This window comes from Netta rufina (assembly GCF_964035555.1).
Source record: "Netta rufina genome assembly, chromosome: 2".
Classification (NCBI taxonomy): Eukaryota; Metazoa; Chordata; class Aves; order Anseriformes; family Anatidae; genus Netta; species Netta rufina.
Genome location: NC_140124.1, coordinates 47,927,509 through 47,942,155, shown reverse-complemented (window position 1 = coordinate 47,942,155; position 14,647 = coordinate 47,927,509). Strand labels below are relative to the sequence as shown.

General features: G+C 41.5%; 1 protein-coding gene across 7 annotated transcripts in view; it reads left to right on the top strand.

Annotated features, from left to right (window-relative positions):
* Positions 1–14,647, top strand: part of NFATC1 (nuclear factor of activated T cells 1) — a 119,853-nt gene that overhangs the window by 67,209 nt on the left and 37,997 nt on the right. For 5 of the 7 annotated variants that reach the window (XM_084282826.1, XM_084282824.1, XM_084282822.1 and 2 more), the window contains exons 7-8: positions 1,287–1,342; positions 3,082–3,214. In XM_084282826.1, coding sequence (XP_084138952.1) covers positions 1,287–1,342; positions 3,082–3,214 — 189 coding nt within the window. Of the gene's footprint in view, positions 1–1,286; positions 1,343–3,081; positions 3,215–5,906; positions 6,354–7,016; positions 7,743–14,647 lie in introns of those variants that run through there. The other 2 variants (XM_084282828.1, XM_084282827.1) reach the window with 2 other exon arrangements.

Here is a 14,647-nt window from a genome sequence, read left to right as displayed (position 1 = left end):
TACAGCCATTTGTAATAAATCAGACAGTTCTAAATGCGTCACCTCCATCCTGTCCATGAAAGTGAAGAGAGAATAAAAAGTGCATTCACTTTTTTACCTTGCTGAGAGCTGTTTTTCTAAGGCAGGCCCAAGTCTATGTGATGAAGTTCAAAATAACTAATATTTGCATTTGTATGTCCCAATGCTGCAATAAATATACAAAAGAGGTGACATAAAGTCGAATTTCCCCATTCATTCCAGGGACATCTGACAGTGGTGGGACTCCTTAAGCTGCAAGTGTGTGTCCCTGTTGCTGAACTTAGACAGCAATCTGCTTGTGGCCTTTCATATATGTTTGTGTTTTTCTAGGCCTGCAGAATGGAAACCCTACATTTTGTATTTTTTTTTCTAATTTCTCTGCAGTTGTACTTTGAAGCCACAAGGAAGTTAAAAAAACAACTGTTATTGACCAGTTACTTCTGTGTCAGTGAGACACAGAAAAAGTGACCAGACAAAACCAATTTCTTCCAAAAGACAAGTCCTCAGAAAACAAAACAAAACAAAACAACAACAACAACAAAAAAAAAAAACACCCTGATAGTTGTGGCTTAAATCCCTTTTTATTTGAAAATAGGACTACAGTGAATTGGGACGACCCAACACACTACTAGAAGCAGCTCCAGAAAATTGTTGGTTGGACCACTGTAGCTGATCTAAAACAATTTTGAAATGGAGTCGTGATTCACAGAAGCTACATATCCCAGCATATTGTCTTGCCTTTTGATCCAAGCAGCAGAAATATGAAAAGCCAGACTAGGAGTATATTAAAAGGAAACACTGCATGGCTGAGGAGCTTCCTTAATACTACTTTTTTGTTTTGCTTTGTTTAATATTAATGTTGAGCATGACTGACTGCATAGGTAGAGATCAAAGGGACTTATAGGTAGCAGTTTTTTTGTCTGAACATTTGGAAAACTAATGTGTAGAACACTTGTATGTTCTGTTTAAATTAGTGGCAGAATAAAATACCAGTGGCATTCCTCCATCCCAGTATATTGTACTCTGGACTGTGGTTCTCCCCTGAAAGAATGTTAAATGGGCTTCTGTAGCAGGTTACCCAGCTGTCTTGCTGGTTGGGCAAAGCTTTGGCAATGGGTTTTGAGAGCTGTTTTTCATGTATGCAATGCTTCTTCCATTAAAGAGATTTTTATTATTATTATTAATATTTTTTTTCAAAAGTCACTCTTTTGTAGGCTTGGGAGAGGAAAAAAGGTCAGAACTAGATATCTTTTTCTTTTGTCTTTTAGATGGTCACCATGTGTGGGAAATGGAAGCCAAAACTGACAAAGAAATGTGCAAGCCAGTAAGTCTGCCTTAAATATTTTAACATCAAGATGAAAAATATATACTGCCTTCTCTAGCACTATTACTAAAGAGGGATTTCCAAGCCTTTGGCACTGCGTCTCCCCACTGAAACAGAACAAGTACTTAGGCCTCCCCTCCTGGAAATCTTTCTTTAATGGGAGCATGGGGTAAAAAGCCTTCGTTGGAATCTATCCCGAAAGTAGAAGAGACCATTTGGAAAATATTTTTTCATTGTCCAGGATGGGCCAGCCCTGTCTGCTCATCTTCTGTCTTGCTGCGTTGTTTCTTGCCTCTGCTCCCAAAACAATTTCTGAGCATTTTCCCTGGCTTTCGTGTACCTTCAGCAGAGGAAATGTGAGTCCTCTCTCAGGAGATCAAACCCAGTGTTGAAGAACTGTGGCTTACTCAACTATGACTGTAAGTGGGAAATACGGCAACTATTTAACTTCTGTAGCAATAAGCAATGATCTGCTATCTGTGAACCTGCTGGAGACATGCAGACAACCAATTTCAAGACCTCAGCTGAAAACAAGCCAAATGTTAAGGTTAACATTTCCCTTTATTCTTTTAGAGTGCCAAGGGAAGTTCTGATGGTCACAGCAGATTTCACTGTGCATTTATGGAAGCTGATGCCCTAGCAGCCAAGTCTTTCCTTAGCCCCATGCCATAGCATTTGTTATCTGACTGTGGAACACCATTTGCACGATCTCCAGAGCTCCAACCTGTAGAACTAGATATTCTTGCAAGATCTCCCATCCACAGAAATTAGCATGCTTAAAGCTTCCTTAGTTGTTATGCTAATAAATAACTAAAGAAATAAATTTTGGAAAGTAGAGATACTTGAATAATCATATTCCAGTCCTAATTCTCCTTTCAAAGGAAGTTATATTAGGGCAGGATGTACTGGGGACAACCTGCCAGCTGAGTGATTGTGCTTTCTACTGCGAAGTTATTGGCCACAGTTTGATTATAGCTCCAGGTTCTTGTCAGAGGCAGAAGGGAGAAAGCATTATCTATACGCAATATTGTACATGCTGTCCAAAGTGAATAGCTGAAGACTAATGAATCTGTAAAGACCTGAGCCATGCTAAAATCTCATTTTCCCAGTTAGGGAATCTTTTCCTCCAGGTCCTGTTTTGTTCCACTGGTTTTGAGCTGCTTAGTCTCACGTGTGAGTCTCTTCACAGCTCTGCTCCAGAAGTGTGCCACTTGTTGGCTGTTTAGACAGATGTCCCAGGTGACCTCCTCCGTGCTATTCTGTATACAGCAACCTAACAGAACCTAGTCAGTCTGCGCCTCATCCACATTGATGTCTCTCCACTGAAACAAGCTTGACAGCCTTGGATAAGGAGGCAGAGGAGAGCCTCAGGACTTTATGAAAACTGTCATGCTGTTAAATATGCTCCCTTCTACTTGGCTCTGCAGTGCCCATCTCCAAAGCCCTTCTCAGCCTCTCACCCCCATGTATAAAGCACGAGTACCCATCCTGCTCACCAGTGTGCCATGCCTGTGCTGAAATGGCTTAAAGCTGGAAGGAGTTGTAGGGATTGCCTGACACACAGTACACTGCAGGCTGCAGGAGACAACCCCTGCCAATGAAATCCAACAGTTCCATGTAGAGAGTACATTCTTCCCTAGGAGATGAGTCTTCTCCTTCCCAGGGTTAACATATAAATATGTTTGTACACTCTTCTGCCCCAGTCATGCCCTGACCTTCTGATTTGTTTGTTTTTGCAGAATTCGTTGGTGGTTGAGATACCACCTTTCCGCAATCAGAGAATTACCAGCCCTGTTCAGGTCAACTTTTATGTCTGCAACGGAAAGAGAAAGAGAAGCCAGTACCAGCTTTTCACCTATCTCCCAGCTAATGGTAACAAAATATGTTTCTTATCTCTGCTAGTAAAAATGAGAGATAATGATGGCAGCTTAGAAAGATATATGGCACTGATAATTCTTTAGTAACCTGAGTAACTCGCAGGCATGCCCGGTGCTGTAAAATGAGAGTGAGAAAGAAACCACAAGGGTTGCCTTTCTCTCTGCTGCCCACACAAGAGGCCTTCTCTGCAAATTATTTTATTTTGTATTGGTGGCAGAGACCTGTTAGAACAAGGGCTTCTTTTTGCTTTGGGGAGTTGACTTGCTCCTGCACAAACTGACGTGTACTCACAAATTGTGAACCTGCTTAAATCCCTGCTAGTGTGCTGTCAACCCTCAGTGTGACTTTTTGGCCCCAGAGGGTACGCTGGATTTGAATACTACTTCTGAATTCTCACCACAACATTGTAGCGTGCTAAGCTCTGCTAGGGGTGGTGTGGGGATTCTGCTTCCAGTCATCCTTCACCTTGCTGTGTCTCCCAGGGTAGAAACAGTGCTCCACATTGGTCATACTCTTGGGCTGTAATTAAAATTCTGATGCGTATGAAGATCAGAGTATTTAAAAATATTTAGAATTTATAAATGTTTATTTAGAAATGTTTTAAAACAAGTGTGCCAATTTATTTTTGGAAGTGTATATTGGTAACTACAAAGTGACAATAAAATATTCATGCTAGCTGAATTCCAAGCAAGCTTGTATGGAGATCCTAGTATTAAGCAAATTTAGATTATTTCTTTTAATCTGAAATAGCTCTTTTGCTAGGAACACTTTTTTTGGGGAAAAAGGAGGGTTTATTTTGTTTTTGATGTTTTGGAAGTAAGAGGAATTAAAAAAAAAAAAAAAAAAAAAGATTAGGTTCATGCTTTTTGTAGACTTTACAAGTGAAAACTGTCCTTCCGAGGGTGGTACCCACAAAGCAGTCTTTGGGTCATGCCACATGACTTGAAGAGCCCTGCCACCTTTTTGCAGGTGAAATCCCATAAAATACAAGTTTTGAATTTCACCTTGTTAGCTTTCATGCACTACAGACTTGTATCAGGACCTTAATTTAAAATAAAAGTACAAGAAACCTGACATGGGCAACAGAATACTTACTGCGTATGTGCTGAGTAGTTATGCCTCACTGAATCAGCATACTTATGCAAACTTGATCCCCAGTGGATATGTCTGTGTATATTTAAAGACTGCTCGTTTCTTAAATTGAAAAGAGTTGTTATTCTCTTACACAACTCTTTTCAACAACAGAAATATGTTTTAAAGGTCAAAAGGTATTGCCATGCCACCCAAGTATAATCCCATCATAAGTATTTCAAATATACCTCTATTGAAAATTGCTGTTTATTAAGCAGCATCTTTCCTCTCCAGCATTTACATACACCTTTTTTTTTTTTTTTAACATTATTCCAAACCATGGGAATAATACTCACTATTGCCAAGTCAGTTTATGATATCACCATTTTGAGGTTGAAACATGTAATGTTTCAACTGATGGGAAACAATGGGGATAGCTACCTAGTGACAGGCAATAGAGAAACAGCCTAGACATTATTGTGCAAAGACATCTTTAATTATGGTAATTGTTGAAAACAGTGGGAATCATGTTTAGTCTGCTGTACTGATTTGAATTCCTGTGAAATCTTTTTGTTTCAGTGTAGGGGAACCTGAAAGAACAAGTGTAAAACCAGAGTAGGGGAAATGGAAGCTGATATTGAATAGTAAATATGCCTCCCCCTGTTCCTGTTTTGTTCTCCACTCAGATTTTCTTTTTATATGTGAATATGTACATGTAGGTAACTAAAAAAAAAAAGTTATTTTCAAACTTACAACAGTGGTAAGCATGAATATGTTACTGTAATTATCAGGATTCATGATATAATGATGATTATCTATTTATTATGGCTGTGTTGCAACTGAAAGGTTTTGCCCTATGTTGCTGGTTGTTTCCTTTGTACCTTTTAAAGATAGCTATCATCAGCTTGACTGCATATTCAGGAATCAGTCAGAACGACTCAATCAGTCTTTTAAGCCACTGCGTTTCTAGGAGTCCATTTTAGGATGTTGTACTTCATTTGATTTCAGTCACAATGTTCTTGTAATGTTTCAAGGCATTATTAAAAAAAAAAAAAAAAAAAAAAAAGGTCATCAGGAAAGAAATAGTTGAGTTACCACTGTGTGATCTAGGTACAAAAAACTAAAGGAGGTGAGCAGTATTTTGCTCCAGGTAACACTTTGTCTTTTGTCTAAATAAATTCCACAAATACAGAAGGTGTATTTTTTTGTCAAGCAAATGTCAAAGTGGATCACCAAGTATGAAGAAAGGGTTTACACGTGTCAGATACATTGTCCTGTAAGCTTCTTATTCTGTCTTAGGACTAGTCAAAATGCTAGCATTTCATTGCTTACCGTAATTTTGCAGGTTCATCTCCATTGGGGATTTTTTTAAAGCTGCACACATTAGAAATATTTTACAGCCCAACTACACTGTGCCAAAGCAAAATACCGTGTATGGGCTAAAACCCAAATAGTACACAAGCACCATGGCTGTGCTCCTGGGGTGGGTATGTGCGCATACACACAGTGCAACCAGTGGGACAGATGCATGTGGCAGCACTGTGTGGCTGCCACCCAGACCACAGTACAATAGGTGTTTTTTTTCCTGTAGCTCCTATTTCTCCTCATTCCCTAGGGGAAAACAGCCAGTGGATCCAGGGACACGTGGCCTCACTCATCCCATCTCCAGTGGATGGTCCTATAGCGTCTCCATGGAGTACAGCTCTGTGACATGCAGCTGACACAAACTGTCCTCTCCAGCAGATTGTCACAGTTTCACCACCATAAGGCTTCTCCCGTGCTGCAGAGATGTGGCAGGACCGTACTTTTCCTTTGTGTTAGCTCAAGAGTTTTGTAGAGCAGGGACTTACTTGGTGAAGAAGAGTTCCTGCCTCAGAAAGAAAAGAAATACTGTATAAGTGAAAATCTTACTGCTCTGTAAATGAAAAGTTTCAAAAACAAAACAAACAAACAACAAACCAAAGCAACCAACCAAAAAAAAAAAAAAAAAAAAAAAAAGTGGAGGCATCAAAAAGGAGAGACTAGGTCTGGAAAAGGAGCCAGCGTGTCTTTGGCTGGGGACAGACTATGAACCTAAGTTCTCATAATCTACTTTTAATTAAAATTTTGAATTAATGATCCAGTTCTGCTGAATTTGAATTTGAGCTATCCCAAATCCTGTATTTGTCTGTATTGTACATAAATGGCTGCAATGGCTTTTTTTTTTTTTTAAGTATTGCTTCAATATTATTACCACTGAGCAAGTGCATATCAGTTTTGTCGTGGAGCCTGCAAGATCTAGGCTCTCCAGACTACTACCTAGACATGCCCAACACAGAAATATAAGTAGTGTCCTTACCATTCTGGCATAGGTGAATCCCCCCAGATCATATGGTAAGTACTAACGTTCTTTGCATTGCCACATCCCATTAGAGTATCAGGAGCAAGGCCCAGCACCAGGCACTGCAGTCAGGAGTCTGTACAAAACACAGTGTACAGACACTTGGGATTTTCTGCCTTTCCAATCCCTGCAGTACTGTAGCTCTGCGCAGCTGTTCTCTGTTGGCCCCATTATGTGCAGCAGAACATTTTGGAATACCATTGTTAAACCCCGCGTTTGTGAACCCTACCCTCTAGAAAAATGCTGTTGTGTTTTTTTTTTTTTAATTATTTATATTTATGACTGTGTATAATTTTGCTTCTATGACTTTATTATACCATTGGCATATATATGCCTTTCAAACAGGAGGAATAGACTTCTGAAATCACTAGACTTAAGCAGTAACATTTGAAGTATAACCTAATCTGAAGAGAATGAAGAAGCACACAAACAACCTGATATGTATTCTGTGGTTCAAAATCCAGTGCTTTCATCTGCTGAGAAAGCTGAAGGAATTCTCCAGCTCAGAGGCAAGAGTGCAGAAGACTTTAAATAACTAATTGAATGATACTGGTTAGATCACTGTTCTTTTTTTTCATATTTCTTCTAAGTAGATGCATCAAAATAGAGGAAACCCGTTCAAGAGCTTACTTTTTGCAGATAGGAGCTAATGCTGTCTATGATTTCTGTTATCTGACAAATAATCGGTATCAAGAATAGTGAACATAGAAATGTTTTTCTTTGAATGTTATGTAGACAAGTAGTGATATTTGACAAGGCAAAGACAGTCTAGTTTGTCCAGGAAATATTTAATTAGATGGAAAAAAAGAAAGTTGATGTGTTTCATTTACTGGAATGAAAAATATGCTTTTACAAAGAGTTGACGATAAAGCATTTCCGGTTTCTGTTTCTGTCAGGCTTCTTAATTTTCGAAACATTATTAAAAAATCAATCCACTACGTTTAGTATTTATTAAAATGGTGTTGCTGTGCTGAGCGATTCTTATTTTGAGACGTGTTTAACCATCTCTAGGGCCAGATTTTCAAGTGTACGGCCTTCACTTGTACAGCGAGTTTTTCTGAAATGTCTGCTTCCATGCAGGCACCTCCATAAGCCAGGGCAGGGGCGCTTGTGTATGAAAATCTGGCCACCTACATGAGGGGCTTGGTAGGAACAGAGGTCCTTTGGGTCTGTGGATGCTAGTCTGTGCCAAGAACCTGCCCATGGTTTCTAGCTGTTCCTTATTATTGTTTGCAGCCCAGCAGTGCGAAAGTGAAGAAAGTTCTTAGTGTGCTTCTGAAAATGGTGAGCAGTGCCCACTGTACGTTTTTGTCAGCATCTTACTAACTTCCTGCCTCAGCTCTAAAATTATCTCTTGAGTGTGCTATAGATGAGTATAATCAGCAGTTTTCTAGTGATTACATTTAGCAGACGTGCCTCTGTTTCACCTCACTTCTTCCGCCCACACTTCACTTTCTAAGTTAAAACCCTGTGTCAGTCACATTAGCAGAAAACAATAAAATGAAGAGGCAAAGTGTTGCCACTCTAATGTAACACTGAGTACAGCTTTTAATGATCATCTCCTGACACATCCCAACCTAGAATATTTGCTAAATTGTCAAGTCAAGGCTGGCAAACCTATTAACCTAATTGTGTCTACAAAATTATTGCAAGAAGGGGTGGTTGGGGGAGGAGTGGGGGACGTGGGGCTGGGTTGTGAAAGGATCCCAAACTGCAGTACATGCAACACAGTCACTGCAAGAAGGAGCAGTTCCATGCTGGACATGAGCAATAAAGGAGGATAAAGCACCCAGCAGTGAGAAGCATGGAGGGAAGGGGTATGGAGCAATGCTGCTGACGTGCTGGGAGTGTGGGAGGTCCAAGGGGTTGATGGGGAAGGAAATGCCCCGTGCAGATCGTGGTGAGGAGAAGCAAGCACCCACCACCAAGGATCCCAAGCAGCAGTGCTGCAACAGGGAGCACATCACAGCCATCCTGGGGGGGCTGGAGGGAGGACAAGGCATGGAAATATGTAGGTGTTCCTTACACACAGACCCATTTTGAGTCAGTATGAGAGGGCCGAGTGCAGCCAAGCCAGGCCTGAAACCTCAGACCTGCTGCAAGTCTTTCTGTCGAGCCCAGGAAGCAGCTGGATCGCTGCAAAGACTGCGCAGAGCAGGGCAGGGCAACAGGAGGGAAAAGGAGGTTGGCCACAGGGGATTTTTTTAATTTTTTTTAGATGAAAATATGAATCATGGTTGCTCATTTTTTATAGTATGTGCTGTTACAGTTTATTTCATTTTGGCTGCTAGGTGGCTGATTGCTACTTTTGACATTTAACAGGGTAACAAAAAGCAGGCAAGATTTTTTCAGAGTCCTGTTTCCATTTAAGAGGATCACTAAATTCATCATCAGCCCTGCTGTTCCATTCCCACAGTAGAGTAAGGTCCATGGTGGCAGTGTAGGAAAGACGTTCACATTTCCCACCAACATTACACCATCTAGTACTTTTCCTCTGAGTTGTTTGATCCCCACTGGAGTTGCCTACACTGTAGCCAAATGACTGCCTGTCCTGGCCACTGGCCGGAGCCTAGCCAGGTACATCTGACCTGCAGATGTCGTTCTCTTGACTGGAGATGAACTATGCCTCCATGTACAGTGCTCCATCTTCATCTGGAAGACCAAGAAGAAGCATTACCTGCTGTGATATCCCTGCTAAGTGCAGGGGTGGACATGCACTGTATTGATGCCCCTGGATATGTATGACCAGCAGGCTCTGTTACAGCTGCAATAATCACTGAGAACAGTTAACTTCCAGAATATCAATGTGTCCTCTGGTAGTACCTCCCTTTTCAAATATTCCCCATCAGATGACAAAACCCAGCCTGTAGTTTTGATTACTAAATCACTCTGCATGGGCATTTTGAGAACTCCCTCCCTTACTTTCTAGTGATTTCACATGCACATGTTAGTTCGCTTGTGGGGCTTCAGGATCTTCCAATTAGCTTAAAAGCCAAAAGATAAAACTGATGTAAGGGAGAACATGGTTTAGAATTACATGGGCTGGATTACAGGAGGTGGCTATTTTTGTTCTCTTTAAGTGGCTGATCATCATAATTAGTCTAGCCCAGTGATTGACCCTAAGGGGGAGGTGGTCCTGGTGGTTGTTGTAGGTGAAATATGCAGGAGAGGATGTGTTTAGCTGGCTGTGGGAGGGACTGCCTCACTCCCTGAAGACAAAGAGCATGTCAGAGCCAAGATGGCTGAGATCAGCCAGGTCCAAACCACTCTCCAGAGAGAGTGGGAATGCAGCACATGGGATGAGAGATGGCCAGTTGGCCGGGGAGTGTTGTGTGAGCTTGGGGAGAAAAGGGGAGGAGGGAGGCAGAAGTCCCTCCTGGTGAGCCTTTTGCTGTGGCACACTGCAGCAGGCCTGTACTGCTGCCTGCCAGCGCATGCCACCAGGCCTGGGAGAATATGAGAGCCTGGGAGAATATGGAGGTGGGCATACATGTTCTACCTGGAGACGTATACACATTCATAGCAAAAAAAGTTAATTTTGTGAGCTAGTTAACCAGTTAGTCCCTCTGCCTAAACCACTGCAGATCTTCTGTGACTGTGATCCAGGGATAGGTGTTGAGCAGTAAGGGTATCCTCCTGCCCGCCCATCCTGCAGTGCTTCCCGCATGAGTGCTGGTGACCAGAGCTGTGGGAATATCCAGCTGCCCCACATTGCCTCCTTAAGGGACCTCTGCCCACAGCCTCCACCCTTCCGGTCTCCTCCCCTCATCGGGAGAGCAGGAGCAACGTCAGCATAGGTGGTGTAATGTCATGCCATACTGTCAAGCTGAAAAGACCTCACCCCAGGGAATTTTAACACACCTGACAGAAATGACATAAAACTCCTTGGCCAGTTAGGGTGTGCCCAGCTTAAGACAGTGCATGAAGCTAGGTATTGTGCTGGGGGAACAGCAGTGGAGTAGCCCAGGTGAGCATAACACCTGCAGGAATACGTCAAGTGAAAGCCACTGGTATTAGTTTTCACTCCTTATTAAGCCAAATAATATTCTCCCTGCATCAGGAAGGAATATTTGTCATAAGGAGTTAAGAAATCTTTAGAAGAGAAATCACGTTTTATACCTAAAAGATTAATCCAGTCCAGGCAGGCACCTGGTTTAAACGCTGGGGTTTCAAGCAGCATCCCAGCATCTCCAGCCATGCTGTCTTGACTGTAGCAGGTTCACACAGGCAAGGAGACCAAAGAGATTTGAAAACAGCAGTGCTTTGTCTTTAAAAAGGAGGTAGCAAGTAAAGCTGTAACTTGTTTCACAGGTCTTGCATTTTCCTTAGAGGAGAAAAAATAATTTGACTTGATTTATCCTTTTCAACATTGTAGGGTTTAATAAGGTATTATGATAGAGAAGGAATGGTGCCTTTTAATAATTTTTCCCTTTTCTCTTGAAAGGAAACTAACGCATATTTTGTCTTTTGTACTAACACACAAACTAAATGCTCTCCACCTACCCTCCTCTCCTCCCCACTTTGGTTTAAAAGGTATACACCAAGCTACCATATATAATCTTCTGTCTCATAAATAGGCATTGAACAAACTAAGAGATCAGCAGCTGTTGAGAAGCATTTAGTAATTGGGTTACCAGGAAAGCAATTTCTAATTGGATAATGGCACTATGCAAGATTACCAGCTGAGATGTATACACAAGGCTCCCATCTACCCAGATATTATTCTTGTACAAAAGTGTACATATGCATCTGATCCTATAAATATATATATATATATATAAAACCAAAGAGGACAGGCAGGTGTATGTTAGGTAGCCTTCCCAATGAGCACTGGTAAAGCTCGTCAGCTTGCAAGGCGATGCTTGCTCTTTCCCTATGTTGTCCAGTGGTTCTGGGAACAGCACTGTGTCTGTGGTTCTGGGAACAGCACTGTGACCCCTGCCTCACAGTGACATTACCCCACACCTTGCATGTGGCAGCAGCAGCACCCCTCTGTGCTCCTGCAGCCCCATGGCCTCACTCATGAGCACATCTACTCCCACCACCGCTCAGCCCACTTGCCCTGCAGCGACTTCATGGGCTGGAACCTGCACCCAGTGGGGCTTACTGGGTGCACCGTGCTAATGCTGAACTGCTGCGTCCTGGTAACCCACATTGGTTGGCATGGAGAAAGGTAGAAGCAGGTGGGAGAGGGGGTACTGGCAGGTTGCAGAGGAGCTCAGTGTTTCCTGTGCACAGGCATCTTTTACAAGTGCCTCCTAGCTTGCTGAGAGGAGTTTCTTTCTGTCAAATAGCATAGAAGATAAAACAAACAACACATACTAAAAAAAAAAATAATCTTTCTTTCTCTTATTTCCCACAATACTTCTTTAGGGAATTTTCTTAACTTCTTCCCTGTGCTAGGTAGAAGAATGTACACTTGAAAAAAATAGATATATTTTAATGGGAAAGTTTTGAAAATTGTTCATTTGGCCTCATTGAAAATTCTGTCTTGGTTAGGCAAGGTAAGACAGGACAATCATCTCACGTACTCCTAACAGGGGTAACAGAAACATGGCTTGGTCAGTGCTTTTCTGGAGAGACAGGAGGTGCTCCTGCACTAGCAAGGAGACTGAAATGCTAAGATTACCCATGTGGCCTCCTATTGCCCTCAGGCACACACAGGGGACAAGTCCACCACAGTGTGGTGAATATGGCAGTTTTCTGTTTCACCAAGATACTGCAGCGATAACTAGGAAAAAGTCCATGGGATACTCTGTTAATGTACTATCAGGAGAGGGTGAATGAGTTCAGTCACTTAGGTAGATAAAAGCTTCAATTGCACACGCGTGAGGCATACAGCTTCTTGATAGTGTGGAGCTCCCTTTGTTTCTGAGTCACTGTGCTCTTTTTTAATTTACTGAACAGCAAAGGTCTTGATAGTAGCCTGACCTTTAAAAAACATTTTGGTTGAAATGGTGCCCAGGGAAAAACATCCAGTTCATGAACAGTATCTGCAAAGACCCCTATAACGACTGTCTCAGATCCTTGGAGTCGAGTCCATGCTGCACATAAATTGGCAGGACATTACAGAAAGCCTCCCCTGCCCACGGCTGCTCTGATGTTACAGAACAGCAGGATTATAGTTTCTGGGGGCAGCCAGCCCATTGCCTCTCCCCAGCACCAGAGCACTCCAGAATCAGAACGTGGGGTGAGGTCCTCACTCCACTCAGCCTGCTAGATCCAGCCAGTGCTGCCACAAGGGCCAGGATTTTGTCCTCGAATGAATCCAGAATGGTTAAGTTGCACGAGTAGATGTGTCTACCTTCCTAACCGTGTCTCTAATCAGCCAGCAGCAGGGGAGCAGTAGCAGTTGGCATGACCTGGGCAACACCTTCTGAAGGAACAGCTGTTTCATGGTGAAGAGGGTGCCGCCTGGTTCAAAACTGACTTAGAGGGGAGGTTTTTAGAGGTGCAAATGATATTTCAGACCTCGGCTCAGTAATGGAGATTTGGGCCATCTAATTCCTTGACAGTCTTTGAAAGTCTCATCCCAAATTCTTACCACTTATGTTTATTCAAGATTTTGAAGAAATGTGTGTGCACATGATGAAAAAAATTACTGTTTTGATTTTCATATGCTAATCAAAATCTGTGTGTTGGTGCCGGAGAGCTACATCATAGTCTGCAGTGTGAAAGGTGGCTGTTTTGTTTGATATGTTCAATCAAACGAAGGGCAAGATAAATATATTATAGTGCCATAAATGTCTGCATCAATGATACTACATGGAAATGGGAGTTTGTTAGTTTAATATTAATCAGGATAAACATCTGTTTAATTTACATGGTTATATTTTGTCAGTTCACATATTTTAATAGCACCTCCAAAAAAATAATTCAAAAACCCATCTGGATTGCCAAAGTGTAAAAGCAAACAGACTTGTTACAATTATCAAGAATATATATAATTTATATTTAAGCACTTTCTGACTCCCTTGACTGGATGTTGATGATTTATTATTTTTCTTCAAGGCTTGATATATTAACATTTTACCTGCTAGAAAAGCCTTTCATTTAAATGTGGGCTTGCAGAACTGGCTGAAATACTTCTCCCACATTCAGACCCACACAGAGGGCCATTGTCTTCAGTCCAGTTGCCTCAGTATGATGTCATAAACCTGGTCTCTCTGAGTAAGAATTGGAGGTAGCTTTGATTTATAGCTGGGGCTGCTGCCAACACTCAGTTCTCAGAAGTTTGTATTAAATTAGATGACATAATGACACAAGTCCATAGTCTAAGAAGGCATCGTCAAACCATTTTAAACTAATTAGCACATATTAAGTTGCTTATCGGACTAATTTAGAACTTTGAGCTCTGTCATATTTTAATATTCAAATTGAAGACAGTTTAAAATCTTCTGTTGTCTGACCTTATGCATTATGAAGTAACAAGCATTTAAAAATTAACTGTACTAACCAAACGTACAATAATTTTTCCTTTATACCAAGGGGCTGATCCTTCAGCAGAATAGGGTCTCTTAAATGAATGACATTACTTTTGAGCATGAGTTTATGTAGAAACTATGCATTGTCTTATCTATTTACAATTTTACAAATTCTGGCGTCATTGCTGAAACTGATTATTGGCAAATCTCAGTGTATGGCAAATTTAGTCACATTTTTTCATTCTAGGCAGCTGAAAGTCTGCAAAACTGGGTGTTATCTCAGCAGCACAGACCTACTGTAACACAGAATGCTCATTGCCATTTGATATGGCTCTACTGAATTTAAGAAATAGTCAAGTTTCTGTTAAAAGTACTTGCAGATTTGGAACAGCTGTAGGCCAGTCCAGGCCTGCTGCGTTACTAGGAGTGTTTCTTTGAGCTGGAAGGCTTTTAGCAAGTTATTTTAAATGATGGCTAATTTGAAATATTTGAGCTAGAAGTTGGTCAGGCTAATACTGTTCTCTATTAAATTCTAATACTGAGAAAATTAAT